The following is a 24179-nucleotide window of genomic DNA, read 5'->3' as shown; positions in this document are numbered from 1 at the left end:
GTGCTTAAATCCTTAAATAAAATCTGTAAAATGTGTATTTTATTGATGTATTTGTGTATTGTCTGTCAGTATCACACAGTCACCAAGCTATCTCATATATCAAATTAATTTTATTCTAAAAGTAGGAAAATAATGATACCAATTCATGATACTTATGACATTTTTTAAAATGTAGAAATGCATAAAGTAAAAGCATGAGTCCTCTTCCTTCCCCATCCCACTAAACTCCATCCCCAAGAAGTAGCCAGTGTTAATGGTTTAACATGTACTCTTCTAGATTTTTTCTCAGTGAATACAAACATACATATAGGGTCTCATACAATGTGTGAGACAATGGCAATGTATTTTCAGTGTCTTGATGTTTTAACTTAACGTTATTAGCATTATCATCCTGGATATTTTTCCATATTAGTGTATGTGTGTGTATATATATATATTATTATTTTAATTGCTTTTTATTTGTCTGATTACACATAAATAACTTATTTAACTTGTTCCCCTATTGATGATTATTTACGCTGTTCCCAATTTTTTCACTATTATAAGCTACAAGTTACTTGGTCTTAATTTGAGCTAAATTTAAGGCCTTTATGTACAATGAATAAGAAGTCTCCTATTTCCTAGAAACTAAGGGTGATTATAATTTTGAATAATAATATTCCTTTCTGATTTGTAAAATTTAAATCCAGACTGTTTGGACTTTCAATAATTATTGGATAATATATGATCTTATGTATGTTGTCATGAAAAAAAAAAAGAAACTTAGACCTATACCTTCTTCATTTTCAGCTTACCTTAATCTTTATGTCAGAAAAAGTTACTTTTATTTGCATATGGAATGTCAAATTGGCTAATATGTAAACAAAACAGTACATTTTAAACAAACTGTTTTATTCTAGGCTGTAAAATGTCACTTTAAGCTGATTCTCTTTAAAAAAAAACAAAAACAAAAAACAAAGAAAACAAAACCTAGAGCCCTTTCCCTCTGCTGACAAAGGCCTAAAGTGTCTGAGAGGATTGGGGTTCTGAGAGGTCGTAAGGTCAGAACTATATTCTTCAAACCAAGAACTACATGGAAGGCATCCTCTCTAACCAAACTAGGGACATAATTCAACACACGTGTATTGAAAAAAACAGATGGATAACTGGATAAGTGGGAGATCTTTTGCCACATACATTGCAGCTAATTTTCCATTATGTGTTGGGTTGTCTTGGAAATCACATCTCTTCAGAAGCACTGTAAACTTTTGAAACAATTATTAAAGTTATGCCTCAGAAACACTTGAAGGGATAGAGGATCATTGGAGACCACAGATCCTGGATGTGAAATCTGTTAACTTTCAGCAAGACGTAAAAACCATCTGATGGCCCTTTCCCTCTCAGATATCTGAGTTGCTTTATCATTTAGCCAAAACTGAGTTTTCTGCCAAATATATTATGAAAGAAACAAAGATTCTGACATCTACCAGGTAGAGTCTTACTTTGTGCTCAGTACCTATAGCTGAGCTGTCTAGTAAAAATATAATGCAGATCACCCGTATAACTTCAAGTTTTCTAGTAGTGAATTAAGTAAGAAGAGACAAACGCAATTAATTTTAATTTTAATAATTTTATTTACTCTGATATAGCTAAGATACTATCATGTCAATATATAATCAATATAGAAATATTGAGATATTTTAATTTTTTCCCTACTAAGTCTTCAAAATCTGGTGTGCACTTACCCCACATCTCAACCTGGATGCTAAGTTTTCATTGGAAATACTTGATCTGATTTCATAACATACAAACTTGAGAAAGTAGACTAATAAATGTAAGTGGTTACAGATATAACTAAAAGGTTTTAAATAACTGAGCTGAGTTATTTCAATTTAAATTTGAGCTTTAAAATGTAAGATAATTAAAATTAAGTAAAGTTAAAAATTACACATACTAGTCTAATTTTTCAAGTGCTCAATAGCCACATTTAACCAGTGGTTACAGTATAGGTCCCCATAGGTGTATGTTAACTATTCTTAAAGGGGATATATTCCTTTCTCTAAAGTGGTGATATAGCTTTCTCATTGATATAAGTTAGAAAATCAAGATACTCATCCATGTGGATATTTTTGATATTGCATTTCTATGTGCTTAATACAGCCATTTCTTTAAAAGTGTTGTTATTATTATTCGTTAATATTATATAGGCATTCCATATTGTCTCCCTTGTATTTCTACAAATAATAAAAGTTTCACTTTTCAGTTTCACTGAAAAAAATAATTTACTTTACTTTATTTTATATAAGTATTATTTTTTCTATCAGTTTTACTAGCATCAAATTTGATTTTTGAGGATTTATTATATAAATTTATAATATATGTTCATATATATAAATTTGTACATATTTATGTATATTTAAATTTTACTATACCTTTTAAGAGATGTTTATTTTAGTACTTGGTGCCTAAGATGTATGATTCTTAATTAACTTGATAGAGATACTACCCACTTGGAGATTGAACCCTTCACTCTTCTTGGCGTTTGTGCTGGCCTGATCCCATACCCTCATCATAACCAGTCCCCAAGAAACACGTATCAGTGTGCCATGGGGAAACAAGCCATGGGTAAGATTGCCTTGTTGAAATTGGTTCTAATACTTGGATAAAAGAGTTATGTCTTTATTCTTACCTCACTGGTATCGCATGTTTGGCCAAGTCAGGTGTTGCTGACACCTGAGTGTCACCAAACTCGGGGTTGCCTGTGGAATTCTGCAATGCTTGCAAGTGCCCCTGTCATGTCTAAAGCTTAAACAAAAATGGGGAAAACCTCCCTGAACTTGTCCCCTTGACCAAAGGGACATATAATGAATGTCACAGAATTATGAGAGGGTAGATGATATAAAGGGAAAAGCCCTATATAAATGTCAGTTGTTAACCAGGAGAGATGGAAGAAAGAGCAGAAAAACTTAAGGCTAAGGGAGGGGAGGGAAAGACAATAGAGATAAAGATGCGCAGTGTGTATTAGAATGTGCTTAGTAATTTTCTGGATGACAGTCATTGAACCCATTGTATGTTTGCAGGTGCTCCTATACCTCCCAAAACATTAAATTGTCATACCAATTTCTGAATTTATTTTCCTATCTTCTTTCTATTTTTTCCCCTTTCATTCATTCATCTATTAATTTATTTATCATCTGTAATAATTATTGAACATCAACAATAGACGAGACAGTGGGGCCAGAAATGAGACAGAGCCCTATCCTCAGTGAGTTCACAGTCTAACAGGAGAGTCCAGCAAATAAAACAGTAGTTCATTGTGGTCTGATAAATGCTGTAATAGACTGATAGTTAGAATCTAAGGGAGTAGGAGCAGAAAGGATACCTAAGGTTAGAGGGTAGGTTGTTTCTGAAGAATAGAACTGAACTGAGTCTCGAAGGACACTGAGTATTTTTCACAGGTATGGAAACATAAGCAAGCAGAACACGGGAAAGCCTCAGTGCTTTGGTATGGCTGTTTTGTGTTGTGTATGTGGGCATAGAGGCGTGCTGGAGAGATGACGTATGTTGAGGAGTTTGGATTTTGTCTTGAAGGGGATCCAGAGAGGATACCAACAAAAAAAAATTGGCTTACAAACTTTTTTCTGAAATGTTTTTAAGACTCATTTAAATCCTGATAAGTTTAATAAGTTTTATTTTCAAATTGAGATATTTCAAATTGAGATGTCTGTGACATCATTATGACTTGCCATCTCTGATTTAAAGTACTATACAGGGAGGTTCATAAAGTAACTGTAAAAGATTTTTGCATTGCCTTTAGGTAACAACCAGAATGTAGTTTTAGCTTCTCAGTTACTAACAACTAACTGTATTTGACCATAGCTTGACAATTAAGAAATTCTGTTTTTCGTTATGAATAAAGAGTGTGTATTTCTTTTCAATATTGCCTTTTGGTTGGCCACGAAGAAATAAGAAGCATGTTGTCTTCTTACCATTTACCTGAATGATGTAATGCCTGGACAGTTCAGAATAATTCCCAGTGGGAAAATCTAAACAGCGGCTCATCAATTTAGCCTTTCCCATTCATCCTCAGCAGCAGTGTAGACTGATTTCCCGCTTGTGCTTCTGACTTGCTAACAAGTTGAAATATACAGTACTGAATCCTGTGTGTCATGAAAGGGCTATCACTTCTATTGGGTTTACCAAACCGTTTTGTTTCATGATGTGAATCCTGGCTGAAACAATACATCTTTTGTGTAGAACCTTCAGCAGAATTAACGGAAGACTAATCACTTTATCGCTAATGCCTCTCTTTAATGTGTTTGAAGATTGAAACAGAAAAGGCTGCATCTATCTCCACTTGGGGGAAAATTTTTTTTTTTAATAAAGAAGAGACTTGAAGGAAAGAAATAATATTTGTATTTTTGTAACTCCCCTCCCTACCAAAAAAAAAAAAAGCCTTCATTTTGTAGCCATGAGTATCTGAAACGTTCAGTTAGTTACCACACACAGTTAAGCAGGATCAGTGTGTACAGAAAGCCAATTCAGTGTCTGTAGAGTTCTTTTGTAGTTTTCTGTGTGAAGGTTTTTTTTCTCGTTTTGTTTTGAGTGTCATTTGCAATTCATTGTCTGTGTTTTCTGAGGTTGGTGTATTCAGCTGCTCTGACCCTGGGTCCTGCACATTTAGCTCCTTGGATACAATCCTCTGACGTTACTGCTGACGCTAGGGAGACAAAAGCCAGTGAATATCTTAAGTAATAAAAAAAAAAAAAGCCTTTGTTACTGTTTGTTATTATAAAACACCTGACTGAAAAGAAAAGCCATGAGATAAAAGTACATTTAAAGTTGGCACATAAGATAGTTGCATTTGTCTTTTGACACTGAAATAGCTGCAGAAATATTGAGTGAAGTCTGTATGCAAACTCGTAAAAGGAAAGAGGCCGGCAGAGGGAGAGACCCAGAGCAGAGACCCAGGTCTTAAGGAGACCTGGCACTTTGAGTTGGACTTCTCGGAGTCATTTTAATTCCATATACAGTATTGACAGCTGATAACTAAAAGTCACACTATCCCATTTTAAATATTAGCCATTGCTGAAGACTATATATACCTCAGAGATTCTGTATAGATTTTCTAACATAATATTTTAGTCACTGTTCATCTATTAGTCCATGTGGAAAATGAGAAACAGTAGCCTAGAATTAATTCACTAAATATGCTTGCCAACCTCGAAAGTTCACTATATACCTTTTACTACCAACCCCTTCCATTCAATAGAGTGAAAAGAATAAGAGAAAATCACTTCCTATCACTACAAAGGAGACCAAGGCAGTACAAACCAGAGACTGAGAGCCTTACCTTGTGCATAAGAGAGGGCTGACTTTAATCCAACATGAAACACCACAAAAGGTGTTTCTTAAATCTAAGCCCTTTCAATTATTCATAAAGTTCAAGTTTCCACACAGCATCTTACTGTGCTATTGAGAAACATGTCCCTTCCATGGGTATGACTCTGTTTGTTATGACATGGTTCAGAGCAAGAAGTCAGGTGTGTGCAAATGGCAAGGTCTCCCGGTCACTCAGTGCTCCAAGTGAAGGCTCTGTGATGGAGCTGCATTGTGTGCACTCTCCCTGGCACCAGTCACCAAGTTCACATGAGTCATGCTTTCATATCCTGCCTATTTTATTAGTTGGCAATCCTCTTGTGGAAGACTTTCTCCTGTCTAAAAGGATCTTTTAGTCACTATCAGTTCAGTTAATGAATATGCATCATGCACCTCCTCTAGCCCCCCGCTGCTTCTCACTGCTCCTTCCCCCTTCAACTCCAAATTGCTGGGACTTTTTTTTTTTTTTTCTTTTAAGTCAGAAGCTAATGCAGCTTCTGTTTTGGTTTTTGTTTTCAATAGAGTCTATTCCTAAGCGGGTAGTTCCTTCTCTTGTATTCCTCACTTTATAGTAAGATGGGATGTTCTAGAAATAGGCTGGAGAATTTTGAAATATTAAAAGCACATAATATACAAAGATCCTCATAAAATGCTGTCTTATTCTACATCTCCTCTTCCCCCACTTTCTGTTTGAATTTTTTTTAGAATTTTTATTTTTTTTAATCCATTTGAGGGTACAAAATGAAAAGATGTCTTGACCAAATTATCCCTGGCAATTCTTTTTTCTCTTTTAGAATTCTGTTGGTTAAAAAAATAAAATAAAATCACTGAAGCTGCTTTGAATGTAAGCTTATATGATAGTTCCTGAGACTAGAATGTTAATAATGAGTATTTATGGAGGTAAAATTAAACTGAAGTTCAGTACGTAGAGTTAGAGTTGGAGGTGGAATGGGTGGTACTGCAAGGTAATAGGTATATAATTTTATTACCAATATAGCTAATATTAGTCATAATGAGTGTTGCCACTTACTGAGTACCCAGCTGATTTCCATACATTTCTTTTTTTTAATAATAATAATCCTGTCAGGTATAATGTATATCTTTTTTGTTTTTGACAGGGAAACTGAATTCCAGTTTGGTCGAGTAACTTATAAGAGGTTACATTATGTCTGCTACACGATGATATTTATAAAACTTACTAAAAGTTTTCTCAGCTGAAACTAAGTTCTTTCCTCACTTTTTTTATTCACTATGGATCATGGTGAAGTCCATAGACCTGCTAGACTGTAGATTATAAGCTCCTTGAGGACAGGGACTATATCTGTGTTATTTATCACTGTATCCTAGCATAGTGCCAGCTTAGTAGGTACTTAATAAAGGTTTCAACAGCAAATAAATGGATCTCTGAGCACATTAAAATTATTAAATCAGATGCAGATTTTTGAAAAGAATTTTTGAAATGAACTAAGTTGGAAAGCTTATACTGCCTGATACTTGGGCTTACCATAAAGCCACAGTAATGAAGACAGTATGGTATTGACACAAGGGTAGACATATAGATCAATGGAACAGAATCCAGAAATAGACCCACACATTGATGGGCAGTTGATTTTTGATAAATGTATCAGGGCAATTCAGAAGAAAGGAAAATCTTTTCAACAAAAAGGCTAAAATGTCTGAAGAGCTATATAGAAAAAGTAAACATCAGCTCCTACCTCATACCATACAAAAAATTAATGTAAAATGAATCACAGCCCTAAATGTGACAGCTAAAATTATAAAACTTATAGAAGGAAACTTAAGCAAAAATCTCTGTGACCTCAGATGACTTAAGATTTCTTAAAACACAAAAAGCACAAACAGTAAAAAAAAAAAAAAAAGAATTGAAAAAAGTAGACTTCTTCAAAATTAAATTTTTCTCTTTGAAAGTCACTGTTAAGAATATGAAAGACACCATTAAGACACAGAATGGAAGAAGGTATTTGCAATACATATGTCTGATAAAGGATTTGTATCTAGTATATTTACAGAAAACTCTTTGGTAATAAGACCACTCGGTTAAAAGATGGGAAAAAATAAAACCCCAGACACTTAACAAAGAGTAATAGGAATAACCAATAAGCTCATGAAAATATGTTCAACATCATTAGTCATCAGATAAATGTAAATTGAAACTGCGAGATATGACTATACACATTAGAACAACTAAAATGAAAAAATCTGACATACTAAGTGTCAGTGAGGATGAGGAACAATCAAAATACTAGCACACTGCTATGAGAATGTAAAATGGTAAAATTACCTTGGAAAATTCTTCAGCAGTTTCTTAAAGTGAATTGTACCCTCACCAAACCCCCGAGAAATTCCACTCCTATGTGTTTACCCAAGAGAAATGAATACACAAAGACTTGTGCATGAATGTTCATAGCAACTTTATTCACTAAGTAGTCCAAAACTGGAAACATCCCAAATATTTGTCAACAGATGAATGGGTAGACAAAATGTATATTCATAATGATGAAATATTACTCAGCAGTAAAAAAGAATGAACTATGCTACACACGACCACATGGGTGAATCTCAGAATCATGCTAAATAAAAGAAGCAGCATAAGAGTATACCTACTGTATGATTCCTTTTATATAAAGTTCTAGGAAATGCAAACTAATCTATAGTGATAAAATAGATCATTATTTGCCTGGGGCCAGGGACAGAGGGAGGGATCTTTTGGAAGTGTTGGAAATATTCTGGATCTTGGTTGTGCTGGTGGTTTCACAGATGTATGTAAATGTCAGAACTCATCAATTTGTATACTTTAAATGGGTGAAGTTTATTGTAATACAATAGTATTGATTAAAAAAAAGAAATTGGGCAAAGGAGGATGGAAAAAATAATTAAATGTATCAAACTTCATTTTATTCTTTTCAGTATACATTTCCTAAGCTACGTGCATCCTTACTGTTTTTCACCACACCTTAAAATAAAAAAAAAAAAAACTTCTTTACTGATTTAGCCTACATTTGCATACCTTGCTATGCTAACTTGTGACTCCTTAAGAAAGTTTTCATCAAGAAAAGACTTTGTAAGAAAGATTATATCCTGGGTAATAAGAAAATGAAATCTTGGAGACTATAGTTACAGCAAACTGGGGCAGTAGAAGGAGAATTCAGCTTATAGGTATTCTCGTTGTGTTAGTTTATTATATATATGTAATGCCCTTAAGGAAGGTGAAAATACTAATAGATGCATCCTAGTTTGAGCATGCGCTTCACCCAGACTAGTCTTATAATTTAACTTCAGCATGATATTTCCTCAAAACAGCTTGCTTATTGGTAAATAGTCAGTTGTTCATGATTTTTATAAAAATTATGGGGTGCGGTGGCATTCAGAAGTTTTATAATATAGAAGTCATAGTTTTTAAATCATGTTTTAACCTATATACCTGCAGTCAATGCTGCTAAATATGTATGTACATGTATATATCTACAAGTTCTTTAAAAAGGCTTTAAAGAAAAAATTTATGTTGATATCATAAACACCAAACTTTTGCTACAGCATTATACTGTTTATTCATTCAGTGGTCAGTTGTGATGGCCAAGAATTATGTTCTGGGCCTGGTAGCACAATTTATAGCAGGATCCCATCTCTTTCACCATTGTTCAGAGGCTCAGCCATCTCTGCTTCCCTGCTGCATAATAGTGCTTGTCTTGGGTTTCAGAGGACATGTCTGGCAGCCTGGTGGGACATTGCCTGAACCCTGTCTCAAGCTGGGTAAAGTATACAATTGGAGCTGAAATCTCAGCATAAATTTTAAATGATTTTTTGTAAAAGAACAAACTTATTGTCAGTGAACTTTACCACAGTCTGAACAGCAGTGAATTTATTTCTAAAACAATAAGTGACCTATTACCAGATATCTTGCCCAGCTTATTAGTTGCCACTAAAATAACATTAATTGGCAGTTTATAGTGTAAACTTGTCAAAAGGTTCATGAGGTTCAGTTCAGGCATTGGTTTTCAGCTGTATCTTGATAAATATTCTAGAGATTTAAGCACAAGTATATACCATCATAAAAAGTATATTGCAATTCTTCAATTTAATTTTCTTGACATTTATTGCACATCAGTTGTGAGCCCAGCACTGTACTGAATACTCATTCCTACAGATTTCACTGTTTCTTTCGATGGTAATTGTCAAAGAGTACTGTATCATTTTTGCTGCCCAAATAGGTTATTTTCATCCCTGAATTGAAATCACCATTGATTTAATGACATGAGTAAGAGAAAAAGGTAAAGGAAATAAAGATTGAGTTTTCGTATCTGCTCACTTTAGAACTTAGCTCCATTAAATGGCATGTGAGCATCTTTGGTGTGTGGATGTTGTGGATGTTGTGGATGTGTCTCTGTGAGAGCACGTGCCACTTGAGGGAAAAGATGAGATACCTGGGAGAAGTTAAAGAGGCTCAGCAGGAGGAGAAATGTGAGTTTCCTGGGTTTAAGATCTCTGAGTAGGAGGCACTGTGTGTTCACAAGCCCCAGAGACTGAAAGCCTTTTCTGGGGAGCAGGTCTGTGAACCCTAATGAACCCCAATGGGGAACAAGGAGAAGGGGTAACAATCTGATTTCACCTCGAGTTGACAGTGATACCCCTCCCAGGTCCAATCAAGTGGAAAGGCTGATTGCTAAGGAGAGAAAAGCCCATCCATGATTGGACATGGCCTTGGATTCCCTGGGGAAGGGACCCTACCTATCCCCATTTTATCTCCAGTGCTGGGCACAGAGTGTTTATTAATTACTTAATAAATGAATAGTTGAGCAAATGAATAAGTTTATTCTCTGCTTCGCTTTCCTCCTAATTCTGTTCCCTTTGTTTTTCCTGCTTTCTTTTCATTTAGAACCTTTGTAATTGTTGATTTCTTTTTATGAACTGTCTCTGTCCCACTGAATAAGCTCCTTGCCTGTCAGCACTGGGGGCGGGGGTGGGTTGCGGCACCAGGTTTCCCAGTTGCAACTGGAAATGTGCCAGGTACATAGTAGACCCAAATACAAAATTGTTGACTTACTTGTAAAATCAACCAGTGGAGACTAAAACAAAAGTTTAAATTACTTAGATTAGTGTACCTTGAGTGTGATTTTTCTTCTTTGTAGGATTTTTAACATAACTGAGAAAAATTGTTTTTAAAAATTGTTTATCACTATGAGAGTATTGCTTTAAATGTTTGACCTGAAGAGCTTCATTCTAATTAGTAAAATTAAAGTGTTGATCTCAGAATTCACTGCTACCTAATTATTTGATGTAATAGAATGTTGCATTTTGTTGTTTTCTCCAATGTCAATGAAGGTACCATTGGATACAACCAGCGGAACAGAATTGATACTCTAATGTATCTCCTAGCATATCCACAAAAACCCATGGTTAAAACAAAGACCATTGAGTTGATAGAATTTGAGAAATTGCCAGCTGGACAGAATGCAACAGTGGCTGTGATGAGTTACAGTGGCTATGATATCGAAGATGCTCTTGTTTTAAACAAGGCTTCCCTGGATAGAGGTAAGTGAATTTTCAAAGCTCTAACACCAAAGGTGCTTTGTGTGGAATTAGATTCAGGCATGATCAGTGTGAAAATCACTTGGTGTCAAAATGTTCATGTCAGTTTCAAGTGACTTGAGTTTTGTAATATACAAACAGGAGGTGGTTATGTTTTTGATGTTGGCATTTTTTAAATGAATACTATATAGAGGTATAATTAGTTAAATGTATTACTAAGGAATCTTTTTTTTCCTTTGTTTTTTAAATTTATTGGTGACATGAGCGAGTTCCTCAACACAAAACGTGTAAGGATTTGTTTACACCCTAGCAGGAATTACAATAAATTAAATGTTTTTTTTTTAAAATACCTAGTTAATAATTCAACACCAAATCTGTTTGAGAGGGCAACAACAATATTTGGATGTAAAAGGCTTTTCTTTAATTGTAGATCTCAGCCCCATAATGTTATATCTTTTGGCTAGCAAAATGATAAAAGTTAAAAGTACATAAACACAGACCCTGGCTTATCGTTCTTATGTTTTTCTTTCTCAATTTTTGACAGTTCACTTTTGCAAGTCCCCACTTGGCAGTTTGTTAGCCATCACCTGATCTGCAGTCTGACTTCTCTCTTCATAGTCTGTTTCTCTCTTTCCTCCCTGGCATACCCGCTCTGCCTTCCCCTTCACTCTTCGTAGTTGCTAGGCAGCCATGATAGTACTCCTAGACATGTGTCTTTGGCATTAATGTTGGCTGCTCTTAATTTATGCCTCTTTTTTTTCCTCCAAATAACAACAGCCATGCTTTAAAACTAGATGTTTTCGTTTCTGATTAACTGGTAACGTTTATGTGGAAATCTGAAGACTCTGTGATATCTGTCAGAAACTCCGCAACACAATGTAATGATCTGAGTTTACTGTCCTCTCGCTTTTAAGCTACCACCTGTAAATAAAATGTCCATTTACACTTAGAGGAAAATGCCTCTGATTTCACACAATTCAGATTCTCACTGCACTCCAGCACGTTGCACTTAATGGCCATTGTACGAAATTTCAAGATCATGTAATGTTTCCAAAGCAGCTGGCTCTCTGAGCCGAGTTTATTATGGCCATACACAATTTACTAGGAACTGTAATGATGAAGACCTTTCTGGAAGACACAGAAGCACCTTCATCTACCGTCAGTTGTAAAAATTTGTTTCGTCACACAATTACCTTCATATTTTAAAAAATACATTAGAGCACTGAGATTTTACTTAGAGACATACTCTTCCGTGATTGATTTTCTAAACTCATATTCTTAGATTTCTTGAAAGAGTTCTGCTTCTGGTGGAGAATCGTAAGTGAAGGATTGTACAGCCATGCATTTATTTCTTCAGTAATAGCTGACATTTCATCCTGAGACATTTTCCTATTTAACTGAACTCTAACATGGCTTGGTATATCCTGGGGAGATTAGAGAGAGAATCCAGCTTAAAATAACTGTGGGGCCAAAGGAGAGAAAAGAAAGAATGCAGCCATAGCATCTAGGAAAATGTTATTTAGTGGGAAGGATTGACAGCTCTTTTGAGCAATTGATGAATCTTTTTATGGGATTCAGTGGTTGAGTTTTTTACTTCACCTAAAGATTTTCTTCTGTTCGTTTTGCTTACTTTTCTTAATACTTAGATTATTAGTTGGTCCCAGGACTTTTCCCTCGTCCACTAGATAAATATGACCTAAAATGTAATCAAAGTAAACTAATCTTCAGGGCAAAAGTGAATGATCTCTCCCATTAAAATCATTTGATTGCTTCTTTGTATTCTCTCTCCTCTTTGGAGAAAAATTAATTTTTTTTGTCAGCTTGTTTGAGACTTCTCTGAATGCCAAAATCAGAAAAAGGAAAACCTTCTTTCCAGAGAAGGTTAGCAGAGGTTATGCACCAGAATGATATGTAGGAGGAATGTTGGCTAGTTAGTGGACTTGGTCTGTCTCAACTCAGACACCAACTTGCTGGGTGACCTTGGCCTCTTAATTTCTCTGCACCTCACTCATAACCTGTAAGATAGAGGAGTTAAGCCAGGTGATGTCTAGGCCGCCTCCAGTTTTCACATGCTGTGGCTCTGTGCTCTAAAAGAATCCCAGTGACATTCTTAGGTTTCTGTCACCTTCCAACATGACCAGGTATATTCCATGCTGAAAAACGATAGTTGAGATTCCAGTGTTTATATGGGCAGTAAGTAGGGGAGAAATCCTGAGCCAGTTCTTCAAGTTATCAGATTGTTATTTGGTTTGGCCAGTCTCAGGTTATCTAAATGTAGAGCAGTTTTGCTGTGTTTATTTTGGGGGTACGGGAGGTAGAGTGGGATGGGTTGTTGAATAACACAAACCTGTAATTTCTCATAGTTTCATATTACTGGTGGTTCTGAACCCATTTTTGGTTTCATTTTAGGCTTTGGACGTTGCCTTGTGTATAAAAATGCTAAATGTACATTGAAACGATATACCAATCAGACTTTTGATAAAGTGATGGGGCCAATGCTGGATGCTGCTACAAGGAAACCCATCTGGCGACATGAGATTTTAGATGCAGATGGTATTTGTTCTCCAGGTAAAAGCCTTTAAAAAAACCATTTAAATGTATACTTTTTTAAAATTATGAAAGTTATTCAACAATATTTTTTAATATTTAGTATACAGGGCAGAAAAAAATAACAACCTGTAAAGCCACTATCCTAATTCAACCAGGGTGGTCATTTTTGATGCATTTCCCTCCAGTCTTTTTCTATGCATCTGTTTTTACATAGAAGTAATCTATTCTAGTTACACATTTCTGGTTATAATTTTGAATCAATATTGAATCAATTTTGAGTCAGTATAATTTGAATCAAGAAAAGTTGCTTTAAGGAAGTGTTTAGAATAAGGTCGTGTCTCTGCATCTACACTGATTTTTCATCGTTTGTGCATTTAGCTTACAGACTGACTTTAGAATTGTCTTCTTAAAAGTGTGACTTCATTGTACTTACAAACTTGTGATGAATTTTGTTGATGCAGCCCACAACCCCAGCTTTATGAGTCCTGTGGTCTAGTGTGGGAGACTAAAGTTAATCTAAAGATCACATGCAAACATAGGTCAAATTACCTGTGGTTAGGAAAGTAAGCCAGGTTAAGGAATTATATAAGGAACTGTGAGACCATTTCATGGCAAGAGGATTTGACCTAGTCAGGAGGATCACCTTCCCCAAGGAGGGGACTCAGAGCTGCAGGATAAGTGGAGTTAACTAATGCAGAGGGAGGGGTGTGTCTCAGCGAAGGAAAGGCTTGTGCAGGTGTCCTGCAGCTCCCTCATTAAAGGATCTGAAGAAAGGCCAGTGTGGCTACAATGAAGAGAGTGCAGGGGAGCCTGGCAGATGTGAGTCTAGAGAGAGAAAGGAAGGGAGGAAGGAGGGAGGGAGGGGCAGAGGCCGGACACAAGGTCTTGCAGCCTGTGTTATGATGTTCATTATGATCCTAAAATCAGTGACACAATCAGATACACATTTTGAAATGATCATTCTGACTACAGTGTGGAGAAAAGAGTAGAAGGGAACCAGAATAGACAGGGACTAACTAAGCGCTCTCGAGGCAGACCAGGCAACAGGAGCCGGGGTGCAGTGGAGAGAAGGGCTGGCTTGGAGAGGTTGCTGGGGGAGGAAATCCACATGGCCTTATCATGGATGGTGCTGTGTGGTGAGTGCCGTGTGGTGAGTGCTGCATCCGCTGTGCTGTCCTGAGCCACGTGGTGCATGGCTTTCCCTCCTTTTTGCTGCCTTTGTTCTTGGGGAATTTCTCTCAGTCTTAACCTGGGTGCTGTGACTGTGCTATAGTAGATGGTCTTTGAGCTTACCAGGAAAAGGTGCAAAGCAAAGGTGAGAATAGCAAGAAAATCAAAGAAGTATTTGTATTTCCTCATTGCCCAAGTGGAGTTGATGGTGACTTATTATTACTGGTTGAAGTAAGTATCAAGTGGCCCAAACCTGTTCTAACACCTGAAGAAATATTTAAAATTGCTACCTGCTGACACGAATTTTCTCTTGTTAATGTGGTCCCCTATATCAGTTTCTTAATTTTATACACACTGTGATCTTAATCTATGATTTTTTTCAAATGGGCTTTCAAAGTTACAGACAAGCTCTATTGAATTCTAGTTTCCACTGTGTGGACTCTTTTTCTTCCATGTCTGGATTTCATTCATCAAGTCTAATCACACAGCTTTATGCCCCAATAATCTTTGCATTCCACGCAGATGACAGTGATTTGTCTAACACTCTTCTCTCTTTCTTAGGTGAGAAAGTAGAAAACAAACAAGTGCTTGTGAATAAGTCCATGCCCACAGTGACTCAGATTCCTTTGGAGGGGAGCAATGTGCCACAGCAGCCACAGTACAAAGATGTGCCCATCACGTATGTGTTGGTTGTGTCTTGGAAATACATAGAAAGGTTTTTTTTAAAAAGAAGGAATAGAGGAAATTAGAAGTTAGCTCCTGTGGCTGGTGACTCCCAGATAGACATCTGCCCAGTTTCAGCCCTTGGAACAGCTGGGTTCCCAAACCCAGACCCAAACCTATCCCAGCCTCACACATGCTCCTTCTGGGTTCCTCTCTTGGTTAGTGGCACTGCCATCCAGCCAGTCACCTGCAACATACACCTGACTCCTTTCCATTACCTGCTACATGTGTTAATTCAGTGAATCCTGTAAATTCTGTCTCCTTAGCAGTTCTCTTGTCCTCTCAGTGACAGCTGTGGCTGAGGTGGGCCCTCCTCTCCTGCTGGACTCTTAGTTATTGACAACTGCTCATCTGCCTCCAGGCCTGCACCTCTCCACACTTCTCAGGTTCTCTCTGTTACCGCCAGAGTGATTTTTTTCTCAGTTACTCATTTGCTCACATTACTCTTTTGAGTGAATAGAATAAAACTTGAGTAGACTGGGTAAAACTCTCAATGACAATGTTCCCTGTAGGATAAAGGCCAAATTAAATAGTAATATATGCGAGACCACGTGCGACCCTTGGCATGCCTCTCTAGCCTTACCCGTTTGTACACTCGCCCCATATTTCTACTAAATTGTCTCATTCTCCAAACATTCCATCCAGCTTCAGGCTCCGGTGCATGTACTCATGCTGCTCCCTCTGCCTGGAATTTCATTTTCTCTGGTCAGGTCTCAACGCTAGGGTCCTACTCCGTGAAGCAGTCCTTGATTGCCTGCCCCTCCCTGCCACCACTGGCATCTGCAAACCCTAGTAGGGTTGACTGCCATCTCCATTGGGCCTTTCCTATTCCCGATACCACGGATACCTTTATTGCACTTACCTTTCTCTCTTCCTTTATTGGTTGTGAATTTCTTTGGGGCAGGAACCATGTCTACTTAATCTTTGTATATCAAGGGCCTATAAGGATCTGGCATGGAGTAGACTCTTAACAATATCTGTTGTATGAAAAACAGATAAGAGGCAAAGTGTATAAAAAAATTCATAATAGGAAAGCTTGAGTACATGAAAGGAATATTTAAAAAATGGTTAGCAATTTGGAGTTGAGTCTAAAAGGCTGCAGCTCAAATCCCAGGTCCACTTTGTATGAGTCATGTGTGCTGGACAAGTTCTTAAGGTCTCTTAGCATCAGTTTTCCTATAAATTTTCCTTATTTCTTATTTCCTATAAGAGAATAACGTGTGAGTAGCATGTGTGGTGAAGATTAAACTGCACTATGCCTGCCTCCTAGTAAATGTTCAGTAAATGCTAGCCACTTTAAGTTGGGACTTTAAAAGGGAAATTGTAGCATTTGAACTTAGTGTTAAAAAACGAAAGTCATTTTTCAGAGCCCCATATGAGAATGTCAAAATGTTTTGTGAGGGGTATTAAGTAATATGGCCAGGGTAGATGAGGTCACAAAGGGCTGTTTGAAAACTCTGCTTTAGTGACTTCCACTTAATATTAGCTACAAAGGGGCAACGGATTCATATATTGAAAAAGTGATGATATCTTCAAATGCCGAAGATGCTTTTCTGATCAAAATGCTGCTGAGACAGACAAGGCGTCCAGAGATTGGAGACAAATTCAGCAGTCGTCATGGGCAAAAAGGTAACTTGCTTATAAAACTGAAAATAATATTTATCTGTTAACTACATATATAAGAATTATGCTTTCTGACTTTCTCCATTAGAAAAACTTAGTATGTTTGAAAAATTATTACCTTGTTGTCAAAAGTATTCTTGTTTTACTCCTCAGGTTAACGTGTTTGCATTCTAATGACATTTTAAAATGTGCCATAGTATTGCTTCTCTGTGATATTTATTTCATTCTACTGCAACTGCTCAGCCCCAAATTATAATTATAAATACATTCTAGATGATGTGCCTACTGAAATACATGTGATTGTTCAAAAATAAATAGTAATATTGATTTTTTAAATGAAATGTATATATTAAAAATATTGTCATGTTCTGTTGGGTCATAGTATCAAAGGATGTCAGCGCCAGAAGGATACCTCAGAATTATCTACCTCTTTATTTAACAGATGAGGAAGTTCAGATGCTGCTTGTTGAGCAGCCAGTCCAGGGTATCCAGCTGGTTACTGAGCTGGTGTTAGACCTCTGGTCTCCCAGCTCCAGTGCAATGCTTTGTTAACCGCACAGTGACCCATTGGCAAACCTCATTCTTTTCATTGATAGTTACTGCTGGGTTTTCATCCATTTCTAGTTTTGTTTTGTTTTTTATCTTCAAAAAACGTGGCATTATGTCACCATTGATTACCTCATTATCAGTAGGGTCTCTTTTAGTCAATACACCTAGCGCTTGTTTGTCCTGGAGTTTGACTTTTGGCTCTGTCTGCCACTTGCTAGTTTTAAGAACAATAGCTGCACTAACACTTCTGTAGCACTGCTGTGTTCCAGGCAGCGTTCTCAGCACTTTATGTGTAGTAACTCATTTGTTTCTCACGCAATCCTGGGGGGAAGGTGCTGTTATTATCCTTATGTTATAGATGAGGAAACAGAGACAAAGAGATATTAGTGGCTTACCCAGGGTCCCCAGTTGGTGGCAGAGCTGGTTTCTGAATGCTGGCAGCCTGGCTCCAGAGTCCATGCTCTGTGACTAACTACTATGCTATCCTGACTGTTAAGCAGTTTGAATACATCACATTATATTGTTGGTAATTTTGACTATTTATTTGCCGAACAAGTATATAAAATATTATAATTTCTTTAGTCAAGTGAATCTGGCCTGAGTTGTCATTCCATCTGTGAAACTGTTTCAAACTAAGATGCTGTTTCATCAAAAACATTTTTAGTTCAATTGACAGACCCAAGATTGTTGCAGCCTATCAATATTTTTAAAGAAAGAATTGATTTTATCTATAAATGTGAATTTGATGCTTCCACTTAATCCCTAAGATGCTAATTCTTGCCTTTGAGTGGTTTTAAGTATATCTTGAGGTTCTAGTGTTTTCCCCTGCTTATCAGTGAAAATCAAGTTCTCTATATTGAGACTAGTTCTCCTTCTCTCTTGGTCTTGCCAATTTCTGAGATACACTGGACAAGAGCAAGCTTGATACTCCTCGTGTGAAGTGTTGGCACTGGAAGCTTTACGAGAATGCACACCCTGAGAGAATATCTCTGTTTTGAATCAGTGTGTAAACTTAAAACATCCCAAATCCTTGTGCTTTATTCTGTCAGAGTATTGTGCAAAGAGCTGAGGGCTGATATACAGTTGAGTGATTAGCCACTGTGTTCTAACTCCACTGAACTTCTTGAGGACAGGAACTATGTCCTTATATTCTCACACAGCCTGATAGAGCCTTTTCCACAGTAGATACTGAGTAGGTAGTTGATAACGGTTGAATATATGAATGAATTGAAGGTGGGGAAGCATGGAAAGGAGCAAGATTCCTCACTCTTGATGGACTGATTATACCCATGTTGTAATTTATACATTACATGAGTGTGTATATGGATAGTATAACTAAGCAGTGCTTTTGAAAACGAAAACCACACTTAATTAATAATTTCCTGTAAATACAGACCTCTAGGTAAAATGCCAGCGAATCTTTGTGCTTTAGCATTTTTTTCAAACTCTTAATATGATACGGATAATGTTCATTGACAGAAGTGGTTTCCAGTGATCTGAATGGTAACAGATTTTCAGAATCTATTCAATCTGAGGGAGGCTTTGACTAGTACATCTTTATATGGAACGGAAAGAAGTCCTCCTGGGTCCAGATGACCTTTCACTTGTAGTGAGGAGTTTATCTTGCCAGTTTTCCTTTTCCAGATGGCTTTTAATCCAAGGGTAAAACCTTCTGATTAGCCTAGATTCCCTTGATAGTCTCCTCTCTTACAGCTTCATTAGATTTATTGAAAAGATTGGGGAAAAACAAGCAAACAGAAAAAAACAGGTCGTGTAAACTTTAACAGAGAAATGGAAGGAATGACATAGAACCCTTAATTGAACGTGATTTTTTTTTAAGTATAATTTTTAATCAAATAGATGCACATGGCTTAAAAAGGTCAAATAGTACAAAAAAGAGACTTTTGTACTGAAAAAAATCAGTCCTTGCCTTTCTTCCAGTTCTGTTTCCCAGAAGCAATTTCTTCTCATTCTTACCTTCATGTTTCTAAATAGTATTCTTAAACAGGTTTATAGTCATTCAGCCATTTTGTATATGACCTACGACTTCCTGTTATGATATATAGGAGGACCTATATATCACTATAGCACTTTGTTACCTCTTTCCCACTCCCAGCCTTCATTCCCTCATGTAGATTTATCATAATTTGAAGTTACTTAGTTACTTAGATTGCATTGTTATGACTGCATAAATATTGTTCACTCCCAAACCAAGTAATTATTGAGTCTGTTTCCTTTGTTACATAATTTAATTTTTCAGAAGTTGGTGATCACCTCGTTTTAAAAATTTTGCTTTATTTTCTTTATTCTTATTACTATTCTTCTGTACCATCAACAGCTTCTTAATTTATAGTCTGTTAGGACCATTTTTTTCCCCAGATGATCTCTTTTATAGCACCCTCACTCTTCCTGCTGTGGTTACTCACTGGGCCAGACCTTCCCAGCCAATGTGTTAAGAATTGGAAATAGATGAGCTGAGACATTAATCCTTGAAACTCTCAGGAGTGCTGGGCAGAGCCTGGGGCAGCCGAGGCCTGAGCAGCTCATCTTGTACGCCCTAGAAATGTTTTCTGGAAAGGTTGGGAAGCACTGTATACTAGTTTGCTAGGGCTGCTATAATAAAATACCACAGACTGGGTGGCATAAACAACAGAGATTTATTATCTCTCAGTCCTGAAGGCCAGAAGTTACAGATCAAGGTGTCAGCAGGGTTGCTTTCTTCTAAGGCCTCTCCCCTTGGCTTGTAGATGGCTGTCCTCTCCCTGTGTCTTCACATCATCTTCCCTGGGTACATGGCTGTATCCAAATTTCCCCTTTTTATAAGGATGTTAGTCATACTGGGTTAGGGTCCAACCTAATGACCTCATTTTAACTTGATTGCCTCTTTAAAGATCCTGTCTCCAAAAAGGGTCACATTTATCCTAGGAGCTGGAACTTCAGCATATGAATTTAAGGGGGACACAATCCACAGTGCACTCTAAACCTGCAGAATGTAGTCCTTTATGAAATTCTGGTTTGACATCTATTTCTTGGCTCTTCTCACATCACTTGACTCCCTACCCCAGCCACCTACTCCCATAGGAAAATAGTCCGTTCATTAAATTGCTGAAAAAGTACGCATGGGAAGGAAATTTTTTGAGGTCATGTGTGTCTGAACATGCTCTGTCCTCATGCCTGATATATACTTTGGCTGAGATTAGAATTCTAGATTAAAACATTCTTTTCCCTAAGGATTTCACTGCTATATTATCATCTAGATGCCACATTACTTACCTGACTTGTAATATTATTCTTGCTGATCTTTGTGTATGTGCTCTGTTTCTCTCTCTCTCTTTTCCTACCTTCCTCCTTCCCCACCCTACCTCTCCCTCCGGAAGCTTCTGCTATCTTCGTCCAGTCTTGGAGTCTGAAATTCTGTAGACCCTTTCCTCATTCCTTGTCCTTGGAAATCAGGCACGCTCTTATTCTGGAAGTTCAAGTTCCTTCAAGTATTGGACATTGTCTTATATTTTTTGTTGGTAATTTCCTTTTCATCATTTTCCCTGTACCCTTTCTGGTTTTCCTGTTAGTTAGATATTAAATCTTCCAGATTGATGCTCTAGTTTTCTTTTCACCTCCATTCCCCATTTCTTTCTCTTACTTTTCTTTCTACGCAATTTGATCAACTTTATTTTCCAGATTTTTTTTAACCTACCAGTCATGTTTTTAATTTCTAATTAAAATTTTAAGTTTAATTTCTACTCCTTTTTATCACAACAGGTATATATTTATATGTTTTTAGTTTTCTTTTAGATTTTAGCATTAGTTTTGGGTTTGTTTTTTTTTTTAAGTTTTCTTCTGTTCCTAATTTTGTCTCTTATTTCTTCAGAGGATTCTTTCCCTGCTGTGCATTTTAGGGAAGCTGTTTTTGTTGTTGTTGGAAGCTTTCCTTCAATGCCTGGTACCCCCTTAAAGATGGTTGGAAGCTCTGTGTCCCAGGGATAAAACTCGTTGACTGGTGGATGTCCTTGTAGGATGGTTAGGCAGTAAACCATTTTTCCTGCTGGTGCCATTCATTTTACATAGTAGGATTTTTCTAACTACTGCCTGAAGGTTAGAGCTGGGGATGAATGTGGGTGCAGTGCTTAAGGCTATCAGCTGACCTTCTGGAAGCCAGATAGGGGCAGGGGGCTGCAACCCACTGTTGAGTACACAAACTTTCACTTAATTCCTCTGTATCAAGCCAGTACCTTACCCCGCCCTCTGCTGTGCTTTCTCCCCTTGGATCTTGGGTCATTGTGGTTCGATTTCTTAGGTAAGTGTTGGGGTGTAAGGGGAGTTTCTTGGCTGTATGGGGTGGAGAAAAGAAACTTGGGATTTGATGATTTCTTATACAGACATTAATTTCTACAAATATTTATTAAGTATCTCCTAAGCGTCCAGTGCTATTCTAGGCCCTGGTGATAAGCAGTGAACAAAACAGACAAAATCCCAGCCTTTGCGGGACTTATATTCTCATGGGTGAGAGAGAACTGTTAAATGCTGAGATGAAAAAGATAAAAGATAAGGGTGCAGAACAGGAAGCATGTTGGGGGGAGTGATTTGTGGTGAAATTTTAAGTCAGGTAGTTGAGAAACAGCACTTCATTGAAAAGATGACTTGGAGTGAGAGAGAGAAGTAAGGGCCAAGCCCTCTCTGGCCGAAGAGCAATGGCGGTGAAAGAAGGCCTGAGGCTGCAGCCAGCCTGGAGTGTGGAGGACCAGCCAGGAGGCCGGCGTGGCCAGAGCAGAGGGAGTGAGTGGGGAGGAGTCAGAGCTGAGGCCTCATGGGTCACTCTGTGAACATGGACTCTCCCTCTGAGGTGGAGGAACACAGCTGGAGAGGTCTGGGCAGATGAGAAATATGGCCGGTCTTTTCCTGGCCAGCATGTTGAAAACAGCGTAGGAAGCAGTGATACCAGTTAAAAGGCTAGTACAGTAACTCAGCTGAGAGTTTGTGGTGAGTGGGAAAAGCGTCACAGGAGGGAGGTGGTGAGAAGGCATCAGCCTAGACACATTGTAAACGCAGGCCCCACTGGGACTGCTGATGGATGGGGAGGCTCTGCTGCTCTTAGTGCCGCACCTCATCCCGCGTTCACAGTGCCTTGTGTCCGCTTCCTGAGCCTTCCCGGGAGCAGGGGTGAGGGCTGGGCCAGCTCGCCTTCTTGTACCTCCTGTGCGGGGACTTAGGTTTCCCTTTCTTCTTCTCGTAAGTTGCTTACTGGTCTTTCCTTTGTTCATCAGCTTTCAAAATTGTGTAATTATCTCTTGCCCAGTCTTTTTCCTTATAGGTTTATACCTTAATTTTATCAAATCTCAAGTTGGTGAGGTTTTGAGGAGTAGAGATAAACATGTGTTTCGTCTACCCTGTTTACTGGAAATCCATATGTCTCTTATTTGAGAATGTTCATTACAAGAATGTTTAGTGTGCTTTGTTTTTTTCACTGCAACTTATAGAACTGAAGTTAAAATTGTTTTAATAAAAGGTGAAAAGGGTCTTTAGAGCACCGACCTTTTGTCTGCTGACCAGAGCCTTGCCTCCAAAGTGTCTTGTTTTTATTGGTTTTTTTAATCATTTCTAAGATTGAAAACTAACTTAAAAATATTTAAAGTTCACACACTCAGAATTACAACATAACTGCTAATTATCAGAAGTGTGTTAACCACATTTTGTCAACTCTTAATGATCTGAGAATGGCTTATCCTTTTCCTGGATTATTATCATGACTAAGGTCTACTGTTTTGATCCTTTCCTTGAATGTCACCCTTCTGAAGCCAGAGACATAACAGTAGCAGAAGGCAATTTTTCCAAGTTCTCTTCATTTATAAATAAAATTGTAAAGATTCAAAAATAGCAATGGCTTTGTTAAAATTCTTGTATATGTTGTTGTAAATATCAGAATACCTTGTTGGGTAACTTAAGTATATTTTCAGTTTATTGAGAATAGGAAACATGCCCTACTAATTTACTTACCACCCCCACCCCAGCGCTCAACACAGTGTTCTGCGTATCATACAGTATCTACTCAGTGTGTCTGTGGAATAATCTATTAAATAAAATATCTTATATGTACAGATATAATAAGCCAGAATCTTCCCTCCCCAAATTAGTGTAATGTATTCTTCCTACTTATATCAGAAATGGGATGTCTCATCTTTATCCAGACTGGCACCAGGACTTTTATCACCCGAGGCTCATAGCTTCCCAGTCCTCATTGACCACACGAGCCCACTGAAGCTTTTTCAGCCAAAATAACCAAATGCACATGCCCACCCATATGTGCACCTTGGTCTTCAGTGAGAATCTGCCTTCACAGCCCAGAGAAATCCACTTGGTTGTATTTAAGTCACTGCTATGGGCTCAAAACCGTGTTAGGCTCTCTAGGAGGTAGAAAGAAAATTCAGCCCTTGGCTAGTGTCCATGAGAAGTTGGCAAAAAGATGACTACAAAGGATTACATATAGTTAAATACTAAACTATACGGTGAAGACCATTTGTGATAGGGAAGTTGAGAGTTTATTATGGATAAGGATAAATCTCAGAGTTTGAAAAGACGTTTTAGAAACCCATCTTCCCCAGTATAAGACTCTTGGCAGATGGTTTTCCACTTTGCACATGACCTGTGAAGGGAGGCCTGTGCTT

General features: G+C 37.5%; 1 protein-coding gene across 1 annotated transcript in view; it reads left to right on the top strand.

The window, feature by feature from the left end:
- POLR3B (RNA polymerase III subunit B) overlaps positions 1 to 24179 on the top strand; it is a 105146-nt gene that overhangs the window by 55452 nt on the left and 25515 nt on the right. The window contains exons 19-23 of the mRNA XM_006205872.4: positions 2477 to 2604; positions 10699 to 10908; positions 13315 to 13473; positions 15187 to 15304; positions 16835 to 16977. Of these exons, the coding sequence (XP_006205934.1) occupies positions 2477 to 2604; positions 10699 to 10908; positions 13315 to 13473; positions 15187 to 15304; positions 16835 to 16977 (758 nt within the window). The remainder of the gene's footprint in view (positions 1 to 2476; positions 2605 to 10698; positions 10909 to 13314; positions 13474 to 15186; positions 15305 to 16834; positions 16978 to 24179) is intronic.

Source organism: Vicugna pacos, chromosome 12, assembly GCF_048564905.1.
Source record: "Vicugna pacos chromosome 12, VicPac4, whole genome shotgun sequence".
In the NCBI taxonomy this organism is placed as follows: Eukaryota; Metazoa; Chordata; class Mammalia; order Artiodactyla; family Camelidae; genus Vicugna; species Vicugna pacos.
This window is presented reverse-complemented; position numbering and strand designations above follow the sequence as displayed.